Source organism: Convolutriloba macropyga, chromosome 9 (genome assembly GCF_964194025.1).
Source record: "Convolutriloba macropyga chromosome 9, txConMacr16.3, whole genome shotgun sequence".
Lineage (NCBI taxonomy): Eukaryota > Metazoa > Xenacoelomorpha > Acoela > Convolutidae > Convolutriloba > Convolutriloba macropyga.
The window spans coordinates 46,274,239-46,296,365 of NC_134476.1; the positions used below are offsets into that span (position 1 = coordinate 46,274,239).

The following is a 22,127-nucleotide window of genomic DNA, read 5'->3' on the forward strand; positions in this document are numbered from 1 at the left end:
GTCCATGTTGAAGTTGTACCGTCCATGGACACCAGTTCCTGTGTAATGGGAGTTGAGTGGTTCGTCTCCCGTCGGGGTACTCCTGCTATGATTTGGTCGGATAATGGTACGAACTTCATTGGAGCGGAGAAAGAGCTCCGTGAATGTGTTGAAAAATGGAATACGCTTAACATCGCTGCCGAACTTGCCAATAAGGGCATTAAGTGGAGGTTCAATCCACCCAGTGCGCCACACCAAGGTGGCATCTGGGAGAGGTTAGTTTGTAGTTTTAAAAGAGTACTGTACACTATCCTCGGTACGCGTCGCCTCACAGATGAGGTGTTGAACACTACTTTTTGTCTGGTCGAATACGCACTAAACTCACGTCCCTTAACGCCCGTAAGCGCCGATACGTCCGACCTAGGCGCAATAACACCTAATCATTTTCTACTCGGTAACCAAGCAACCAGAATACCGTCCATCGTTGGCGTCGACGAGTTTGATCATCGTAAGCGGTACGCCCGCGCACAGTCATACGCCAATGCAATTTGGGCACGTTGGCTCAAGGAGTATGTACCTACGCTGAACCGTAGATCTGAGTGGCAGACGCCTGCAGAGCAGAACCTCAAAGTCGGTGATTTAGTTTGGATCGTTGAAGAAGGCAACCCTAGGGGTTACTATCCAACTGCTCGGATTGAAGAACTTCGGTACGGCTCCGACAGCGTCGCCCGCTCCGCCGTCTTACGCACGGATCGCTCGTCCGCCCACTCGTTGAGCTTGTACCAATCCTCCCAACATTTTCTTCCGGGCCGGAGGACGTTACCAAGTAAATTGAATTCAATAAATTATATCACTAGATAGAGAATTTTTGTGCGTATTATATCAAAACTTTCGCTTAGATTTTCCGTTCTAAATGCAACATACGTATTATTTCTGAGAAATACAAAGGCCGATTTCCCACTAAGAATAACTTCCAAAATGGCTCAAAACTGATCGCTTAGCCTAACAAATTCGGTTTTTTGAACGAATTAGTTTAAATTGGTGACCTAGACTAAGACCTGCTAACAAAGTTAACTAGATTTGCCAAGGCATTCTGAAGTGCTTTTGCCTTTGAACGTTGATCTTACACAGTTACGTTGTATACATATAGACGCTATATCTTGAATATAGATTACGATAGAGTGTTTTCACCTATATTCTGTGGTGGTCCCAGAGAGGCCTCAAAAGAAGAAGAGGCCCCAGAGAAGTTCCTCAAACAGACCAACCCTAGTCAAAAATTAACGGAAAATTTACAAAAAATTGTAAATTTTTTGAAATTAATGGATTATTTATAAATTTTTATAAAATTCAAGAAAATAATGCAAAATTTATAAAAAGTTATAAATTTTTAATCCAACTCTATTTTTCAATTTTTTAAAATTTTTTTTGAAGTTCAGGCTAAAACTCTACGATATTTTACTTAAAAACCTAAATATAAAGCTATTCGATAATAATTTATATTTTATAAATATTTATAAATTTTGGAAAAAATGGAATATTTATAAATATTTATAAAACCCAGGAAAACACTACAATATTTGCCGCTGGTTGATTTTTTTGACAAAAATAGCAGATGTGGTGTTGCTAAATACTAAAAAAGGTCCTCCATAAGCCTCCAGTGCCTTCAACCTTTTTATATTGTTTAGCGTCGATAACGTTCTTCAATACTCGTTTCAAAAAAGTTTCTTCAATGATGGTTTTTATGGTTATTTCTGTTACCCATGCCGAGGTGTCACCTCCTTTCACCGCAAACTTATGAAAGATGGGCGGTGATTATTGAAACTGTTTACAAGAATGATTTAAGAGGAATCTTCAGATGCGCAGCAATAAATTCATTTGAACGCTTTAAAAAAATTAAATCAAGGTTTTTTATTTTTTTAAATTTCTCTATAGTATTAGCATCTGAATGGCTAATCAACAGCGCAACAGGCTAAAATCCATAGAGATATTCGAAACTACGTTCTACTGGGTGGGTTCCCTAGTCAAAAATTAATTTCAGGACAAACAATTAACATTGCATGGAGGAACAGCGCAATGTTAATTGTTTGTCCTGAAATTAATTTTTGACTAGGGAACCCACCCAGTAGAACGTAGTTTCGAATATCTCTATGGGTTTTTCCAAAAATCTTGACGAGATATCTAAATTATTGAAACATACAATGATCATAAATGTTTCTGTGAAAACTTGAGGTCTTTTAACCATGGTAAGAAAAACTAACAGGTATCTAAAAAATAGCAAGATTTGCATTTGTCTCGATAGTTGAGAGATTTTTCCAAGAGTTTAACAATATTCATGTCAAAAATCAGCATAAAAACTTATTTAAACGAACTATATTACTGCGTCCTTCAAAGTTTTCTCAAGGAAATCAATTACATGTGCATGTCTCTGCATCACATCAACTTTAATTTTAGCATTATGATTAGCTTCAGGTTCAACTTTAAGCAAAATTTACAAAATGTCAGATCTTTTCGTATATTTTCAGTCGAGTTCAAATGCAGACAGAGAAAACACGACCCTCAGTCTTGCGGGTGGTGCGCTGTCAAAAGAGCAATCTGATTTGAACCAGCAACAAGCAGCGTCTGGTCCGAATCAGTTTCAAGGTCAGCTTGGTGTAAGTCAAGCAGCAGCGCCGCCAGTAGTACCGGCCAATGAAGTAGTTCAAGCTGTCTGCACTGACCAGAATGTACGAGCATTTGACCTTGAAGAGCAGCGACAGAAAAACGTGGTACGAGTTGAAACCGCAAATAATATGCATAATTATAACAATTAAGTCTACGTTTTAAAATTATCTTGAAAAAGATTTCCAAGGCCGCGTGCTCTTTCAAAGCGCAGTTTTCTTACTGTTCACGTCGAAGCTGTTTTCATTAATAATATTTGTTTTACAAATCAAAATCTAAGCTGCAAGATAATCAGAGAATTTAAAAAATATATATATAAAAAATAAATTGAAATAACTGGAAAAAATAAAAAATAATCGCTATTTAAGATGTCGAACTTTGGTTTTTTGGATTAATATCCGAAGAATTTCTGAGAATTTCTGCAAAATTATATATATATATATATATATATATATATATATATATATATATATATATATATATACATATATATTTTAAAAAAATACTAAATTTAAGGTATGCTTGGTTGGGGAAATCATGGTTCAAATCATTTCTGAGTTCAGTCGATTCTCAGAAAGTTTTCTTCCGATCAGCCTTGTGCCCACAAATCACCATGGTGACCACGCAATTAAGTATTTGCCTTTTATTTGTTCCCATAAAACCTGACAATCGGGTCTTCAAAATTTCTTCATCATCAACCCACACAATCGGGTTGAACGGAAGAAATGAGCATTGTCCCCACTCATTGGGTGACAAACAAATTCGCGCACAGCAGTTTCGTGCAAACTGGGCAACTAAAATTGGGAGAGCCAAGACTGTAAATTAACCATTGTGGGGCTGAGGGTGTTGTCGAAGGAATGAGTCTCATAACAGGGGATCTCTGGCGATCAGCATTGTGGCTGAACCTCTCATCAAAGTCACTGACACTCCTTGAAATAACCGATTGTATGCAATTGATAAACCGGCTGGTTGAAAGTTTCGGTTATCGGCAGGCAAGGCTATACGTTTCAAAGTTTTACGAGCCAAAACTGAGAAGCCCCCGAAAGGTTCAAACGCGATTGGTTCAAACTGGATACCTATTTCGTCACTTTTTTTGGGCATTTTGTTCAAATTTCCTGTCTTCAGCATTTGTCAAAGCAAAACCACACCTCCTCGCCGCATCTGAAATTAGACTGGGCTGCAGTGGGGAAGTTATGGTTACGTCTAACGCAGATGGTTGTCCCGTTGACCAGCTGGGCAAGTATATGTCTCCTGGCCTTGAGTTATTATCTGGAATCAAATTTTTCTGTTCGCAGACGGGTGATAATTTTGCCGTCGAGCAAGCAGCAAATATTCTATCCCTCACTCTATCGTGCCGCGATATCATATCCCCCGAACATGACAGCTTAAAGCGTGATCACCCAGCTTGTCCAGTCTGCCGTTTTGATAGTAAGGGCATTTTCGTTCCTCTATGTATAAGGGAACACCAATCCGATACTTCAATGCGGCTCTGAATTCATTTAGCTGAAGGTGAAGGCCCAGACTAGGGATTGGAGGTGCGGAAAGCCAGGCACCAGATTGAGGCAACGTTAGTGAAAGCAAACGAGCTTTCTCCCGATTTGATTTCTGATTACCAAGAAGGTCAGAAAAAGGCGTCGTCAAGTGCCTCCTGAATCTTGTGTTGTGTATATTGGCTAATTTCTAGATTCTTCAGTTCTTCCACTGTTTCTTTGAAAATTTGGTTGTCTGTAATTTTCTCACCGGTTATTTGTTCTACTGAAGCGTCTGCCTGTGATACTGACCCAACAAACGCCGCTTTCAATTGGTCAACTGCTTGTCTAATACCAACGCCATTTTTGTTTATTGGTAGACAAGCCTGCTTCCAAGCGCTGGCACTTATAACGGTGCCTAACATATTCTCAAATGTTGTTCTCTGAAGGTTGTCAAAATCCCTCAAAATAACAGAGGATTCGTCAGATGGAGTGTTACATCGCAGGGAATATACCATGTTTGGGGCACCAAGACAGCTTCGAAGAATTCCAAGCGCACAATGTGGGTCGTCTAGATACGCCAGGTTATCGAGTAGTTTTTCTATTTTGTTGACTCTTTTTCTCAAAGATTCAGCAACAAAGGTGGGATTGCCCATGGCAACGCCCAAGATCTCAAGTCCTTCTTTGCTATTTCTCTTTACTCTGTTATCTATAGCGTTCAGATCAACGCGTAACCAAAGCTCACATTTTTCTATTCTGAGCTCTAAACCGCATCCTTCACCCAAATTTGTCAACAAATTCAATGCTGTGCAAAATTGGTGAGTACCAGCAAGGACGCCATCATCCAAATAACAATTATGCTGTACTAGATTTGGTAGTTTTTTTTCAATTTCTTTAATGATTGGCTACAGAGCTGGTGAAAACAAAAGCGGCCTCAAAGGATCCCCTTGTTGAACTCCCGATTGGCTACTTAAGTATGTGTTGTTAAAATGCAAATGACTGTGTTGTGAGTAGCAAAAAGTCGCAAAAGGGGCAACACTAGGTAAGAATTTTGCGACTGCTTCCAGAACCTTGCTTCTTTTTACCGAATTGAAGGCATTTTTGAAATCAATTTGCAATATTTCGGAATTTTTTGAATTTTGCAGTTTTTCAAAGGAAACTCTTGTTGCGTGTACTATCCCCTCAGCACCACCCTTGACTGCTACTCCCAATTGTTTTGTGTTAAATAGATCATTAGCTTCTGAATTCATTTCACGAGCCATGCATTTAGCAATAAGACGTCAAATGACTTCCCCAACAGCGATAGGACGAACCCCACCTTTCAACTTTTTCAATGCAGTTAGTGTCGCACTACATAGTAAAGGAGCAACGAATTCGGGAAACTGACCCCTGCTGGCTAAGTTGACGAATTTTGTTAAACTAGCGATTGCTCGCTTTGACTGATCACGCCGTCAGAAGACAGAACTTTCGCTGCCCTCCCAAACTGCCCCTGCAGGCAAGGAGATTTCACGCGGCTTGCTAAAGCGTCTATTGACTCATTGCTAGTTTTATTTGACTGCTTCATTGAGGCCGCCTTGTACCACAGTACAGCATAATCACCTGATTTCCATCGCTCAAGTCTGCTCAACAACTGTTTCTCTTGCTGCATCTTTTGTTTCTTACCCCCACGATTAGACGCGCGTAGAACACATTTGCTAATTGCAAAGAGTTTTTTCCAAATTTCTAACGATTGCGCGTGTGAAATGCAATCATCGATATCGGATGTTAGTAATTCTGACCATCTCACCCGAAACTTTACAGGAATGAACCTTAGGGTAGGGATGTGCTTACTGCTCATGGTTTCGAGATCTGGGAGTTCATTTAGATTTATGTCTGTTGCAGCTAGATTTGGTGAACTCGTGGATTGCACAATCTGGTCTATCCGCGTCGCTAAATCGCGTGGTATCGTCTTCACTTTAGACAGTAAAGGCGTAAATTGCGAGTAGGCCCATATTGATTTGGAGCACACCATCTCATCAAAGTTCGACCCCCACTGGTCATATCTAATTTTAGTTTTCCAAGATGGTCTTCGATAACAGAAATCTGGTACAGTTTATCTTTTTTGTCGGGGTAGAAAAGTGTTGTTTTGGGGGGCACTTGAAAACGGGAAGCGGTGTCATCAATTATTAAATTATTCATTTGCTGAGTCAGTCCCGAAGATTATTTGCTTTGTTTTGCCCCCTGACTAAGCTCTGTAGTTTCGTCAATCTCAGCTAACAAAACCTTCTTGCTATCTCTAGTTTTCATAACTGTTAACATTGAATGCGCAATTGCCTACCAAGTTTTTTTTATCCCACCAGATAAAAAAAACTAGGGCGGGGGTCGTTTTGGTTAGATCTCACCGGTTTGAGATGCACATAAGCTGCTGAAGAACCACTACATAATTGATTTGCTCACGTACACAGTGCTTCTGATATGATAACAGCCAAAAAAAAGTTGGTGGGGGATCAATCTAGGGTGCTCAAGATTCAGTGTAAAATATGTTTCTATTTTCGTCTTGCTTGTTGAAATCAAGAGAGCAACTTAAACGCATGTGTTATTAAAAGATCTGTGTTAAAACATATCAAATTATATATTAAAACTATTCCATTATTTCTCCATTCCCACCAGCTTTTTAAATGGTGCATGTTATGAGCAACTCGTTAGGCAAAATTGTTATAACTAATGATATCGTCTATGTAAAAATCATAGCTTTTGACCGTTAGGTTAGCGTAATGGGGGTGTGTCAAGAGGTAGTCTGGGGTATAAATTCTAAAACCCAAACATTTCAGGAGGTGACGACAGCCATTTTGAAGGAAAAGGCGGACATTGGGTCAGAGGAGGACCCCAAGCAGGCCTACGAATCTATTGCATTCGTCGAACAGCTCCAAGCTCAAATCATGTTAGAAACTTACCTGAGAATTCCAAAGCCCGGTTTGAATTCCAATTGATTTTTCATCCATGAATGATAACAAAAACTTCATGAGATTAAAGCTCACTATGGTTGAGTTGGCTAGATAGCACAATGTGATGTCATAGAAGCCAACCCCGAACAGTGTGAATCGTAAATGTAGGGAACAAACTGAAATGTCCAGGCAATGGTCCTTGAACTTGGCGAAACGATTATTGAGGCATTTTGGAATAATATTCTCTGTATATTAAAAGTGTTCTTATGGGCTAATCTTCAGAGGTATCCTCTGATCCTGGCGGAGTATCATCTGGATACGCTTTATCGTTAACTTTGCGCCGGGTGGTCAACTCAATTTTTTGATAGGTATCAGAATGATGCATAAGTATCTCAATTAGTTACCGCATTGAGGCACTGCCAAACGAGTAAAAAACATCCTATTTGTCTTCGGACTAACAACAAAAAAATTAAAATCTGCGTCCAGCTGACAACTCTATTAGTAACACTGCAGCCAAAGTTAAGCGCAAAAACACAACCAAAGCAATTTCAGCAACACAATTACTCAACTTAAGGTATTGCCATCTTTTTCTGGAAGAAAAAGCAGATGGATAGGTGAAAAAAACAATCATTTTAAGAGGACTTGTAGAAACCGACAAAAAAGTTTAACAAATCCATTATGGGAGATTTCTTTAAGCATTTAAAATTCGACTGCTCATGACCATTTCTTGGCGCAAAAAGGTAACGAGATAAACAACCTAAAATGTTGCACTGGCTGAAAATCATTTAGATTGTCTGGAAATATCCTTATGGGAAAAACTATTAGAAAATTCCACCTGAGGTCCCAAAATCAGCGGATTCTAAGTCACAATTTTGACGGTATTTTTCTTTTGCTTTTCTGTGGCAGATTTGTTGCAAAAAACTTTGTGGAAAAATATTATTGCAACAGTTTACCGACAGTTGTGCTATTTTTTCTGAATACAAGCTTTGGTCCACCCAGGTTGAATACCATACGCAATCATACTGAGTCTTTTGTGGTTCTTAGTAAACATACTAAATCACATATGGTTTTATGGAATCTTAGCAAACATACTAAGATCATATTTGGGTACTTAAAAAACAAAAAAGTACCATTAAAACTTTTCTAAAATTATGACATTAATGAGGAGAAAATACTTACTATTGTTATTTTTAGAAGACCTCAAACTGCGTAGTTTGTCAAAACGATACGATACAACTTCCAAAAACGAAATATTAAAATTTTCGCTGTTTAAAATATTTGCAATTGCTTGTCCGACAGATCAGCAAATCTTCAATGTCCATTTGGTTCTTTGCTTGTAATGTAAACTCTAAAAACGACTAAAAAATGCTGATTGTTTCTAAAATAAACTGACGGATTATTAGTGCCCTCAATTTTTTTGTTCAAATATATATACATGCGCGCATATTCGGACTTGTTTTGCATCGTAGACAAGCAATTTTTTTGCATGATTTCCAATATGCCAGTAATCTAGTTGATATGAAAGATAAAAAATAAATGTGCTCTGAAATTGGGAAGATTAGAGACGTCAGACAGTAAAAAATATAGTTTTTGATTTGCAGTAATTTACCAACAACTAGTCAATTTCATGTGAGCATCTTACAAGATCTCCCAGAACGATAACTCTTTTGGCTAGATTTTTTTCCAAAGTCAAAAAATAATGGGACAAGATTTGTGTTTTCCTTCACTTTTCCATTATGAAAAGCATCAGCAACCAAAATATTCGCTTTTTTTTATTCTCTCAGCAATTGGAATGATATAATAGGAATAGTTTTTTGAAAATTAATGAAGCAGATACTCTATTTATTTATTAACAATAGCCGCACAGCGATAGCTGGGGCTATTATTGGCCTTCTCTTGGATTTTTACAATTCAAAGAATTTGAATTGTATTGGGGCGCTGTCTTTTTTTTAAGATCTGTTCACACATTTTCATGATTTTTGAAGTCAAATTGGAGTAGGGATTTTGGTCACGCCGAAACCGGAAATGGAGCGAAAAAGCGAGTGGTTTTACGGCATGAAATTTTTTTGCTCTAATTTTAAAGTAGAGTGAGAAAATGGTGTTTGAACAAAAATTCGCTTTCTCGCTAGTGGTTTTTTGTTCACATGCGGCAATTTCACTTTGATTTTTACTGTTTTTTCGATTTTTTTGGATTGGGTTTTTTTTTCTAAATGGTTTACCCAATCCATTTATAGCTCATTCTAGGCCTAGTTTTTTTGTGTGAACCAAATTTTCATTTCTAGCTAGTGGTGTTTTGTTCACATGCGGCAATTTCACTTTGATTTTTACTGTTTTTTCAATTTTTTTGGATCGGGTTTTTTTCTAAATGGTTTACCCAATCCATTAATAGCTCATTCTAGGCATAGTTTTTTGTGTGAACCAAATTTTCATTTCTCGCTAGTGGTGTTTTGTTCACATGCGGCATTTTAACACCGATTTTATTGTTTTTTTTTTCAATTTTTTTATCTGATTTTTTTTAGAAAAGTTTTTCCCAATTCACTCATAGTCCGTTATAAGTCGTTTGTTGTTTAGTCAATGAAAATTCTTTGAATTGTACGTCAGGGTTTGTCTTGTTATGTTTTTTTATTTCGTCGTCGCGATTTTTGTTACGACCATATGACGTCACAACCACTTCGAATCTGCTTTTTGTTCATTCGTCCATGCAATTTCAACTGAAGTGCGTGTGTGACGTCATTTTTCGCTCTTAGTGGAGCGAGTTTTGTTGTTCATTCGCGTGATTAAATTTCTGGTCACACTTGACATACCTCACTCTCAAAAATGACTTCCTCACTTTGAAATTGACTTTAATTTACTTTAATTCAAAGAGATAAGGTCAAATGGGTGTGTGTCAGTCTAAATGAAGGTTTGAGAGCAGCTAATAGAGGCAGCAAAAACTTATACAGATTTTTAATCAAAATGTAACATATAAGCCTTCAATGAAAAGACAACATTTTTTGGTCTGTCTTTTTACTGTTTTTTTAGACTGCAGATCTACGAAGCTATTTTCTGGCAATCTGCCAGCTATGTTTTTTAAAATTTACCTCTTCAAAGACATTAAACTTGTCTTGGGCAAATTTCTGCGCAAAATGCACTATAATAATTTTTTGTTCATGATTTTGCCGGACAGTAATCGGTTTGCAAGATTTTGCATGAAAACCACCCAATCTCACCTTGGTAGATTCCTTCGTTTCTCAATTGCTAACAAATTTTCACTTTTTCCTGAAAAACAACATAGTTTTATCACGGCCATCCCTTTAACTTATATGATGACTTGCATTCACAGCAAGACAATGCATTCACTATGTTAGAAGCAAGACAAAGGTTTAGACCTCGTCGACTCATGAGGAGACAAAGCCCGACCGACAAATGCTATGAAAAGACCTTATCTCTACCTAAATTTTTATCCCGGCTTTAATTTGACGCAATTGAATGATGCTGGACATAAGCTCAACTAAATTTTTTTGTGCTCGCTTTTAGCTCAAACCAAAATTTATGCTCGAATTTTTTCCGAACTAAAGCTTTACACTGGACTCAAAGTCTTACATGTAATTTGAAGGTCGGCTAGTACATACAATTTACACAACCGGTCTGACATTTCAAAATTTTTAATGCTCATGAGCGTTTTTCAAAAAAAAATTGTACAATCAAACATATTTTAAAATTACGTAACGTTAAAATCAAAACTACAAAATTACAGCCCACTATACTATTTGCTGATGAAATGAGGATGGTTAGAGATATGCTAAGTAATTTCATTCAACAGAAAAATTTCGATTGGTATCTTACTAGTGATAACTGATTTAACCTACGAACTTGAATTTTTTAAAGTTTTATGGCAAAAAATTATTCAAAGTCTGACAGAGGAAACAATTTATATTGAAATTAGGTTAATCTTTTACGTTCTGATTATGAAAAAGGCAAGAATAGAGGAAAAGTTTGAAAAAATGGGGGCTTGTTTTTCTCTCGAAAAATCGAAAACTGAAAATGTGTGCTCAGCAGTCGGCTCAGTTTCCCAATGATGCTACTTTTGTATCTCAGCAAAAGATATTGCCAAAATTGACTTGACAAAAAAAGCCAGGGTAGCATAAAGCTATGACCCACAAATCAATTCGGAGGTTGGAACAATCACAAAGTCGGAACCATAAGCTTGTTCATGAGTATGTTCAAAGTCTGCATCATAACTCATTTTCGTCTTAACTAATCTTTTCATGCGGGAACTTTGATCGAATCTGCTTGAATTCAACAAAGTTATGAACAAAGCAAAGTTTGGCCTGACAAGTTATCTTGTAATCAAAATGGCTTGGATGGATGGATATTTTCTTCAGTGCTTTCGGACGATGACTTGAACCTGTTAAGAGCACCTTAAAGAAAAAGACTTGAACCTGTTAAGAAAAAGCTTTCTGATCATTCTTTTCCAGAACTTTTGGGGATCCCTACTGACAATGTCTACAATTCTACAAAATACGCTGAAAATGATGTCAATGAAATGTTTAGTGACACTGAAAAGCGTGCCCAGTCCATGGAGCAAAGAGCTCTGGAGGCAGAACAGAAGCTGGCAGAGGTGATGGAACAATTGAGGGAATCGAACATCAACCTGGACAATGTAAAGAGGGAAGTGGAGAGGGAGAAACAGAAAGCGGAGGAAGAGAAAGAAGCGGAGAAGGCAAAGGTTGCTCATAAAACTCATGCTATAATTATGCTATATTACCTCCTCCAATCATTTAAGTTTGTAACTTTTTTTAAAATGGGTTATAAAACAGGTTTCCAAACGTGACAAAATTTTTCTGTTATGTAAATCGCTAACAAATCGACTGGATACACGGTTGTCAAAACCCAACGGTCTGAGATCAAACAGAAGGCAATTTGAAAGTGTTACCGTCGCACTGGGTTCTGATCAGAGACCAAAGACTGGACAGAGTCTGGACAATGATCGCGTGAAAGTCGCGCAAAAAACTGTTCCACTAAACCAGGTCTGATGAGAGGCCTCTTGGGTCTCGCATGGTCTGATCAGAAACGGTATGGTCGCACAATTCCTTGATCAGAGGTTAGATCGGTCCGGCACGTACAGATCAGACACCAAAGTCTGAACTGTTTTGACTAAAAATGTTGAAGAACTATCGAAAGAAGTATCCGGATTAATAGACACGAGTAATGTGTATATGGTGGCCTCCGGGCCCCCGAGCCATGGAGCCATATACACATATTACTCAAATTTTCCATTTTTCATATTTACCTTATTTTGACTGATATTTACACAAAATTTTTTTTTCTTGTAATTTTTTACTTGATTTAGAAAAAATAATATAAAAAATAATTTAATATATGTTGTCATACAAATATTATAATAATATAATAATTTATTATTTGTTCTCATACCAATATTATAATTCAACGAAGTTCTTTTGCAAATTCACTGATAGAACCTAAACTCACCATTACTATCTTTAATACCTTTATCATCAAATGAACACTGGGATCGGTGGAAACACAGTGATAAGTGTTTTTTTTCAATGTCTTCTTGAATATTCTGTCTTTATTCTCTCTATATTGGATCAATAATTAATCAGAAATTAATTTAAATCGAAAATAAGATAAAAAAATTAAAAAATCAAAGCAAAATTTACATTTCGCTCTTTAAGAGCGATTCACTCTTATTCGGAGTGATCCCCCAGTAGAAAATATCGCTCTTTCTCACTCTTAAGGAGTGATTCCCTTTTTTTAATATTTTTTATACTTTTATTTCAAATTATCTATACTTTCCAATAAGTTTATATTTTCTTTTACTTTTTCTATATTTATTCCATTATTAATAAGAAATAATACAAAATCATAATATTTACATGAGCAATCTTCTTCATTTTGTCTAATGGCTAAAGTACTTTCAGTTCTAGAACTTTGTTTTTCAGTTAGATTTCTACTAAATCCTTTAGTTAATTCTACACCTGGATGTTGTTTCTTTACATGAGCCCGTATCCCATCATATCTCACAACAGAATTACAATATGGACAATTAATTTTAGCTGAAGTACAGTTTCTACATGTATACTTACTCTCATCAAAATCAGTTAGTGGTTTTATATAATTACATTTATTACAATTTCTGATTGGTGTAAACACTTCGTGGATCTGCGGGGCAGTTGGGATACCAAGGACTTCGTCCCTTTCTCTGATTAATACTTCTGAGTTATAGTTAGGGTTAGGATTAGGGTTAGGGTTAGGATTAGGGTTAGGGACTGAGTTTTAGTTAGGGTTAGGGTCTGAGTTAGAACTGGTGTTATAACTAGAATCAGAACCAGAACCAGAACTAGAGCTAGAACCAGAATCAGAACTAGAGTTAGAGCTAGAGCTAGAACTTGAGCTAGAACCAGAACCAGAACTAGAGCTAGATTCATTTTTTAAAGAACAACCCCATGGAGAAAAATCATTAGCACAAATAGCACTTATTGTTATATTACCACATATACATTTATCAATTTTATCTTTATGACATGATTCGTAATGATATTTTAAACAAGCAATGTTTCCACATTTATAGTTACACTCTAAACATTTTATAACCATTTATAATTGGTCAACTCGTGGTTAACCAATTTGCAAAACAACTTAGTTGAACAACTCCGTTGAACAGTTTGGTAAACCACGAACAAAGTTCGTTGGAGAACCACGAGCAAAGCTCGTTCACTGATTTCAATTATACTCAACATATATATTTAGCCAATATCTCAATTACATCTTTAGTATTATCTTTAGATTTGATACACTCTGCTAAATATTTATTTCCTAACGTATTGAGTATATTAGTTTTACATCTCTTATCTAAAATTGCTTCAAGGTTTAATTGCATTTTATTTTTAACATAATTTATAATTTCATTTCTAAATTCTTCATTATTTACATATAGACTGTTTAAATTCTCTCGTCCCTCTTTATTTAAAATCCCAGTATATTTATGAGTGTAACAGCTTCGCTGATGGGTCTTCGACCATGTTTCTCCATCTGTATATTCCCTTTCATGTTCCAGATCTTGATCTTGATCTTGATCTTGATTTCTGCCAAATCCATAGTTCAATAATGTACTTGTTCTATTCAACATAGTACTCGCTGCAGTTGCCACATGTCCGGCATTTCTTACTGATATATCAGGACTCATAAAATTATATATCATAATACCTGAACTTATAATACCTAAAGTAGTTGAAAATAATCTAAGACCATTTGCTTTAAGAACTTCCTGAGTTAAAACATCATTCTGTATTTTAATACTTTTTAATGTAAGAAGTTTATTAAAATAAAACTGATAATTATCATGACTAATAGTATTTCTATCTGTTGCATTTATCATGAGTGGTTTCATATATGCTATAAGTTTATTTATATCTTCTCTTCCTAACTCATCTTTTAAACTGAGAGCTTTTAAATCAAGGAAACCAACTCTTGAATCATATATTATTGTTCTATTACTATTAATAATAATAAAAGTATTTTCTTTCTTATTATATTTAATTATACCATAACGAAGTTCATCTGACATTCCGTCTGTACGATTATAATGGTTACTATTTAACTCATTAATTATTTTACTAAAGTCATGTTCACATTTATATATCTCATTAAAGTTTTTAAATAGATCAGATCCATTATAAGTTGTTAAATAAATAGTATCACAACTCATTCTTGCTGTATTATTTATTTGAGCTGGTTTATGACACATTACAATCATTTGAATATTATAATGTCTACCTTCAGTAAAATAATAGTCTATATCCTTATTTAACTTATCACCCATATCATCAAGTACTATTACACAATTTCGAAATTTTTGCATATTGTTTTTTGTGATCATATTCATATCACATTTATTAAATCCAGTACAAAACTTATTAGTCTCGGGATTTATCCAGTCTCTGTCATCTTTACACACTATAACTATATTTTGATCTTGATCAGTGAAACTGCTTCGCAGATTTTGATTTTGTTTTTGATCTTGATTTTGTTCTTGATTTTGATTTTGATCTTGATCTTGATTTTGATCTTGATTTTGATTTTGATCTTGATTTTGATTTTGATCCTGATCGGTGTAACCACTTCGCGGATCTTGATTTTGGACTGAGTATAATTTTAAGTATTGTCTAACAAAATATGTTTTACCCGTACCAGTTCCACCATAGACAATAGTGTGTAATGGTGACTTTTCATATTCAAATCTAACTAGACTCCTATTCATAAATCCACCAAAGCTTTCTTCTAGTTTTGCATATTTACTCGGTATTGAATCATATACTATAAAACAAAATATAATTAGGAAAATAAAAATTATAGCCACGCTACCTGTCTCCATTTTTATAAATGAAAACATAGATAAATATAGACATAATTAGACTTATGGGTCTTCGACCATCCGTGTAACGGTTCCACCGATGCTTAGCCATAATTAGAGTTATGGGTCTTCGACCATGCTTCGCCATAATTAGACTATAATCGGAGTTATATTTAGACTTATAATTAGAGTTATAATTAAACATTAATAATATTTATAAGAAAATGCTTATCCTAACTTTTGAGGAATTCAATAATAAATTTAATATTAATAATAGTGCTATGAGTGATATCAAAATAAAAGATATAGGTAAAGATATAAGTCTAACACCAATTGAAATTGTAATGAGAGATCAGACTCCAAATAACGTAAGTGAACCCAACTCCAACATTATTGTAAATTTACATCCAACTGAAGGTACACATTGGGTTTTAGTTATAAGAAGAGAAGGTGGTCCAGTGTATTACTTTGATAGTTTTGGTATAGAAACTCCTCCATTATTCTTAGAAGAGTATGTCAATCTAGGCTCTAATGAAAGAATACAACAATATGATGAATCTTATTGTGGGGCTTATTGCTTATACATGATCTATCTTATTGATAGAGGATTTAGAATTAACAATGCTTTGAAAATTCTAGTTAATCAATGTAAATATCCAGGAATGTATAATGAGTGTTTCTGTTTGGGTTGTAATGATAAAGTTAATGATCTACGAAGTAGCTTTGCTAATAATGATAAAGTTAATGATAATCAGGGAACGGACTCCGTCCGTGGCATGCCAACCTGCTTCACAGATGATAAAGTTAATGATAACGATAAAATTAATGATAACGATAAAGTTATTGATAATGATAATGTTAAGTTTAATGATAATGATAATGATAATGATCTACGAAGTAGCTTTGCTAATAATGTTAATGCTAATGATAATGATAATGTCAATGTTTATGATAATTATAATGATGAGACTATCTATCAGAGAAGTAGTTATAATCAAGGGGGTAGTTATAATCCGCGAAGTAGTCCTAATCTGGATATATCACCACCAAGAAGTAATATAATCCAAACAAGTCCTATTGCCATTAATATAAATGATGATCTATATTCATGGTTAAATGATGATGATATAATTACTGAAGCCGCATTCCCAGATAACTTTAGATGTATAATATCTGGTCCTAGTGAATGTGGTAAGACATTCTTATTGAAAAAACTAATTCTAGCTGGTATATACTTTGATAAGCTATATATCATTGGACCTACTGGTGATCAGTACCATGGTATAGAAAGAATAAACCCAAAAGCAGATGTTGAATTTATTAAAGATATAAAAGATTTACCATCTCCTGATAAACTACCCAAAGACTTAAAGAAACTAATGATATGCGATGATGTTAGAGCCAAAGAACCAGTTATTAATGAATACTTTTGTAGGGGTAGACATAATAATTGTAATATGATATATCTTAATCAAAACCTGTTCTCTCTGGATAGGCAGAGTGTTAGAGAGAACTGTAATCTATTTATTTTATTTGAACAGAGAGGTAAAGCCCTCATATCTATATATCAAGATTTCTTTAATAATGTGGAACTTAGTTATAATGATTTTGCTAATATATGTAATAAGGTATGGAAAGAGCCTTATAATTACATTGTCATTGATATAACTAAAAATAAAAATATTAATGGTAAACTAAGAATTAATTGGGATCGGAGAGTTTTGTAGTTTAGTTTAAGTATCCACGAAGTGGTTACACCAATCAGGGAACCTGCTTGGCTTACCACGAGCAGAGCTCGTTCGCAGATAAGTCTAAGTCTAAGTCTAAATCTATGACTATGTCTAAGCCTAAGTCTAAGTAAAGTCTAAGTCTAAGTCTGTAACTAAATCAAACAGACCTTCGTCTGCTAACTATATTAGATCAACGAAGTTGTTGCTGGTTACACCAGATCTGCGAAGCAGCTTCACTGATGGGGCTTCGCCCAGCTGACTATGTCAGATGTAAAGTAAAACTTAATACATCACCATTAAAGTCTATAGGTCTTCCATGCTCATCTTTAATATGAAACTCTAAATATTCTATTCTATCTTTAGTTACATTTTGATATAAGATATTAGTTGGTATAATATTTATCAAGTAACCTGGTGGTTCAGTTAGATTAAAAGTATATAATATGTCTGTATCCTTACCATTATCTTTAACACCAGATATCACATTACAATGAATGTTAATATTACTAAAACCCATAATATCAACAATTTTCTGAGATGTATATTTACCTTTATTATAAACTATTTTTCTAAATCCTAGTAGTGGGGCTATTGAATTTTCTATGTCAAAGTTAATTGCACCTTGTTTTACTTCCATTAAACTTTTCATTGTATTCTTATCAATTTCTATTATAACATTACCATTAGTTTCTTCTTTTATTAATTCTGCTATTTCATATAATTCATATGCACCTGGTGTAATACCTAAAAGACGGGTATTTGACCATGTTTCACCTTGGGTATCATATATGAGTTGATTGTTCATTCTATTCACATTAAACACTGAGTTATAAACTGATAATCTAATTAAACCTAATTTTGTTTTATTAAGTATAGGTTCACTAAAGTTAAACTTTTCTGTTGGCTTTATCATTCTAAAGTTAAGTGTGTGTTCTTCTTTAGTTTTAGTTAAAGCATCATGTATCTTCTGTAGTTCCCATAAGATCAACGAAGTTGCACCTCCGGTGATTAAGTTATCAGTCATTTTTTATCTAATAAAAATGGATTTTGATTTGGATGCAACTTATGGTTATAATAATGATATACACAAAAGTAAGATTATAAAGTATAAACCAAATAATCTGGCAACAATGAATACAATCAATACTAACATTAATATTATACTCAATAGAGAAGAGAATCATTTAAATATACACGATTCATATCTAGAGATAGAGTTTGTTGTATCAGATGATGCTGGGGGTGTATTTGCTAATAATGCTAATATTAGATTAGTTAATTATTGTATGATGGCATTGTTTAGTTCAGTTAAACTTGAAACTAGTGGTGGTAGGACCATTGAATATATAGATCATTGTCATCCTAATCTATTGATGTATAAGTTATTAACTAGTACTGATGATGAATATCAGAGTGGTTTTGTTAGAAATCAAGGTAATAGAGATAGTCAACTTAAAGGTGATCATGCTGCTGCCGAACGAGGTCATATGTATATGATGGTTAAGATGAGTGATCTATTTGGTTTTGTGAATGATTTAAAAAAGATTATATATGGTTTAGGATTTAAACTAATATTAAAAAGAAATAATAATGATAGAGCTCTATATAGAATTAATGCTGGTGCTGATGCAGTAGCTAATGATGGTAATATAGAAATTAGAGATATATCATGGTGTGTGCCTAGTATTGATCCTAGTATTGATAATAGAATTATTGTACAGAAAGTATTAAATAAAAAGAATAATATAGACTTCAGTTATTATGAAAGAAAGACATTTTATAAGAACGTACCTAATGCTAGTAACTTCTTGTTTGATTTAGGTATGGAAAGTGGTATGGAAAGACCACAATATATAATAGTTGGTTTTGAAAATAATAATGTTAATGAACAAACTCATGATGCAAGTACATTTCATATAATGTATGTTACTGAATGTTATTGTAAGATTGGTAGTGAGTTTTATCCTGAAGATAGAATGAATTTTAATTATGGCACTAATAATTATAATGAGGCTTTTAAAGAGATTGTTAGCTTTAATAAAGATTATAATGGGCTACCATACAATATAAAACCCTATATAAATCATAGAACATTCAAAAGTAGTTATAGAATATATGTATTTGATACTAGATGTCAAAGTGATCATATAGGTCCACAACCAATACAACTTAATTTTAAATTTAGTGTTGCAGTTGCCGATGTTATATGTCATGCATTAGTATTAACTAGAAAGGTTATTAGTGTTAGTAGTGATGGTAATAAGATGGTTGATATAGTTTCATAGAAACTAATGACCGAAGGTCTATAGTCTCGTAGAGACTAATCAGTGAAACTGCTTCGCAGATAGCCAGAGGCTTATCATATCATAGATATAATTATAATTAAAGTCCTTATCATTATTTCCTACTAGTCTTAACAAAACCTTTAGCAAAAATGGTATCTAGTTTCTTTTTATTCTCTAGAGACAAACCTCTAGCTTCAAGTTTAGTCTTCGAGCTTCGCTCGCGGGCAGAGCCCGTAGGCTTAGACTCAGTCTTAGGCTTTGTCTTCGAGCTTCGCTCGCGGGTGAAACCCGTAGGCTTAGTCTTCGAGCTTCGCTCGCGGGTGAAACCCGTAGGCTTATTCATAACAACAAAAGGATTATACTTTTTAACTTCCATTATTTTTTATATATAGAAATGAGTCTTTTAAATAAGTTCAAAACCAATTCATATTGTGTTGGTGGCAGACATTATAATGGCACTAATAACATAAGAGGAGTTATCTCAGCCAAAGGAACTAAGATGTTAAAAGGTAATTGTGTTAAGTGTAATAGAAATAAATCAATGAGACAGTATCTGATGCAACAATAGAAGCAGAGGGATTGAAAGATTTCTTTAAAAGTGTTGTAGAGCTACAGTTAACTTTGGAAAGAAAGTTGCTAATAATCCAATAAGAGCATTAGAGATTGCAAGTAGAATAGGAACTGCAGCGGCATCTAGAAACCCTAGAGCTGCTTTATCAGCCACACCTGATTTAATTAAATTTGCAACTACTGGTGAAGGTATAAAGGTAGTACAAAAAGGAAGAGGTTTATACTTAGGTACAAAGAAAAGATAATTATTTGATTATGATTATATTTATGTTTATGTTTATGATTATGATTATCGGTATATATTTATACTAATATTATTATTACTAAAGACATTGTTATTACTAAACACTAATAACTTTAGTTTAAAAAAACACTTAATTTATTTTTCTTGTTCTTCCTATAATCCTCATATACCTTGACTAATTCATTATATTCATCATTATCTATTTTATTATCATTCATTGATTTAGTATATAGTTTATTAAATTTATCACTAAACTGTTTAGCTAGAATATACATTTGTGAATACTTTATAATTTTATTTCTTATTTTAGTATTAATTGTTTTTGATAATGAACCACAAACAGTTGCTGTAGCAAAAGCTGTGGGTATAGAATAAGGTAATCCTATACCTGTTAATGCAACTGATGTTGTTGTTGCTGTTGTTGCAATTGATGATAATAGTATTTCTGTTATCTCAGCTACGTTAATATAATTTTTATATCTACTTAACTTCTTATTATAATTATTAGTTTCAGTTTCATAATAATTTCTAATATCTTTTATAATGTTAATATTATTGTTAAATTTATTATTAGCTTGAATCTTTTCATTTATCTGCTGTTCATTGACAGCAGCAGCTTCGCGCATCAACCGTTCCGATACTGATGATAAATCTGGATACAGTGAGCTCTCACTCGGTGCTGTTGGATCAGTGAAACTACTTCGTAGATTGGTCATTTTCATTAGTGAAAAAACTTTCTATTTCTTTCGTTATATCTTCTTGTTTAAATCCATAATGCATCTCAAGTCTGTCTTTCTCTTTATTATCAAGTAACTTACTTCGTAAAAGTATAGAAATTATATATATTACTATAACACCTCTAAGAGATTTATTGTATTCTTTCATTTCCCTTAGACCATTAGTAAACATATCATCTAAATGTATGTTGGTAACATTCTGATTAAAGTTATTATTATCAATCTCTTGTTTTAATTGATTATATTTAGAGATAGTATCAGCAGCAACTTTATTTCAAAAGTTAACAACATTTGTGACTTCATTTGCTGATTTAATGAATTCTTTAATTAGATTTTCATTAACTTGTGTTTCATTTAGTTGTAATGTTTTAGTTGTAACTTTATCAAAATCACCTTTTCTTAGTTCAGTTATGTTTCTACTTAAAATTTCTATTTTATTAGAAGAGGATAATAAGTTATTGTCACAATACTCTTTATTAACCACATCCTTTTCATCTAACGGAGGATGTACATTTGTAATTTTATAGGTATCCTTCATGTCAATATTATCATTATCTTCTAGGAATAACCCACGAGCCTTACTTAGTGTTAGGTTGTTTGTTGATGTTAAACCGAGAAGTGAGTTCCCTGATTGATTTTTAGCCTGGTTAAATCTATTTCTTGTCATTATTTATATTAAGAAATATATTTAATGATTCCAAAACTTTATTATTAGATTCAAAATCAAACTCAGATTTCAATAGTTCCTGTTCATAATATTTACCTTCTATTATCTCTCCATTAATATCTTCTATCTTATATGTTGGTGGTTGTGTTTTTAGAACTTCATTAACTTTAAACAGTTCTCTATTCCAATTAGAAGTGTAACCTTTAGAGAAGATATGACGTTTATCTGCGTTTCTAACATAATCACCAACTTTAAATTTTGGCTTAATATTCTTAAAATTAAAAGTGTATTTAACCTTATCAGAATTATTAGAAGCATCAACTGGTGTCATATTAATTGTTGAATGAATGTTATTGTTATATGTTAAGACTGCTTCATTTAATATATTTACCCAATTACCATCACCATTGATGAACATAGGTTTATTTATTATGTGTAATAATGTTCTATTGAATCTCTCTATAAACACAGCTTTTAAATCACTATAAGTAGAATATATTTTCGTTCC

The 22,127-nt window shown here is 33.9% G+C and overlaps 1 protein-coding gene across 5 annotated transcripts in view; it reads left to right on the forward strand.

The window, feature by feature from the left end:
* The window catches only part of LOC142345804 (axonemal dynein light chain domain-containing protein 1-like), a 211,410-nt gene that overhangs the window by 167,063 nt on the left and 22,220 nt on the right, over positions 1-22,127 (forward strand). For all 5 annotated transcript variants that reach the window (XR_012759355.1, XM_075398173.1, XM_075398175.1 and 2 more), the window contains 3 exons: positions 2,502-2,744; positions 6,917-7,026; positions 11,564-11,738. Coding sequence is in view for 4 of the 5 variants with exons in the window: in XM_075398173.1 (XP_075254288.1) it covers positions 2,502-2,744; positions 6,917-7,026; positions 11,564-11,738 (528 nt within the window). In the remaining variant the exon portion in view is untranslated. The remainder of the gene's footprint in view (positions 1-2,501; positions 2,745-6,916; positions 7,027-11,563; positions 11,739-22,127) is intronic.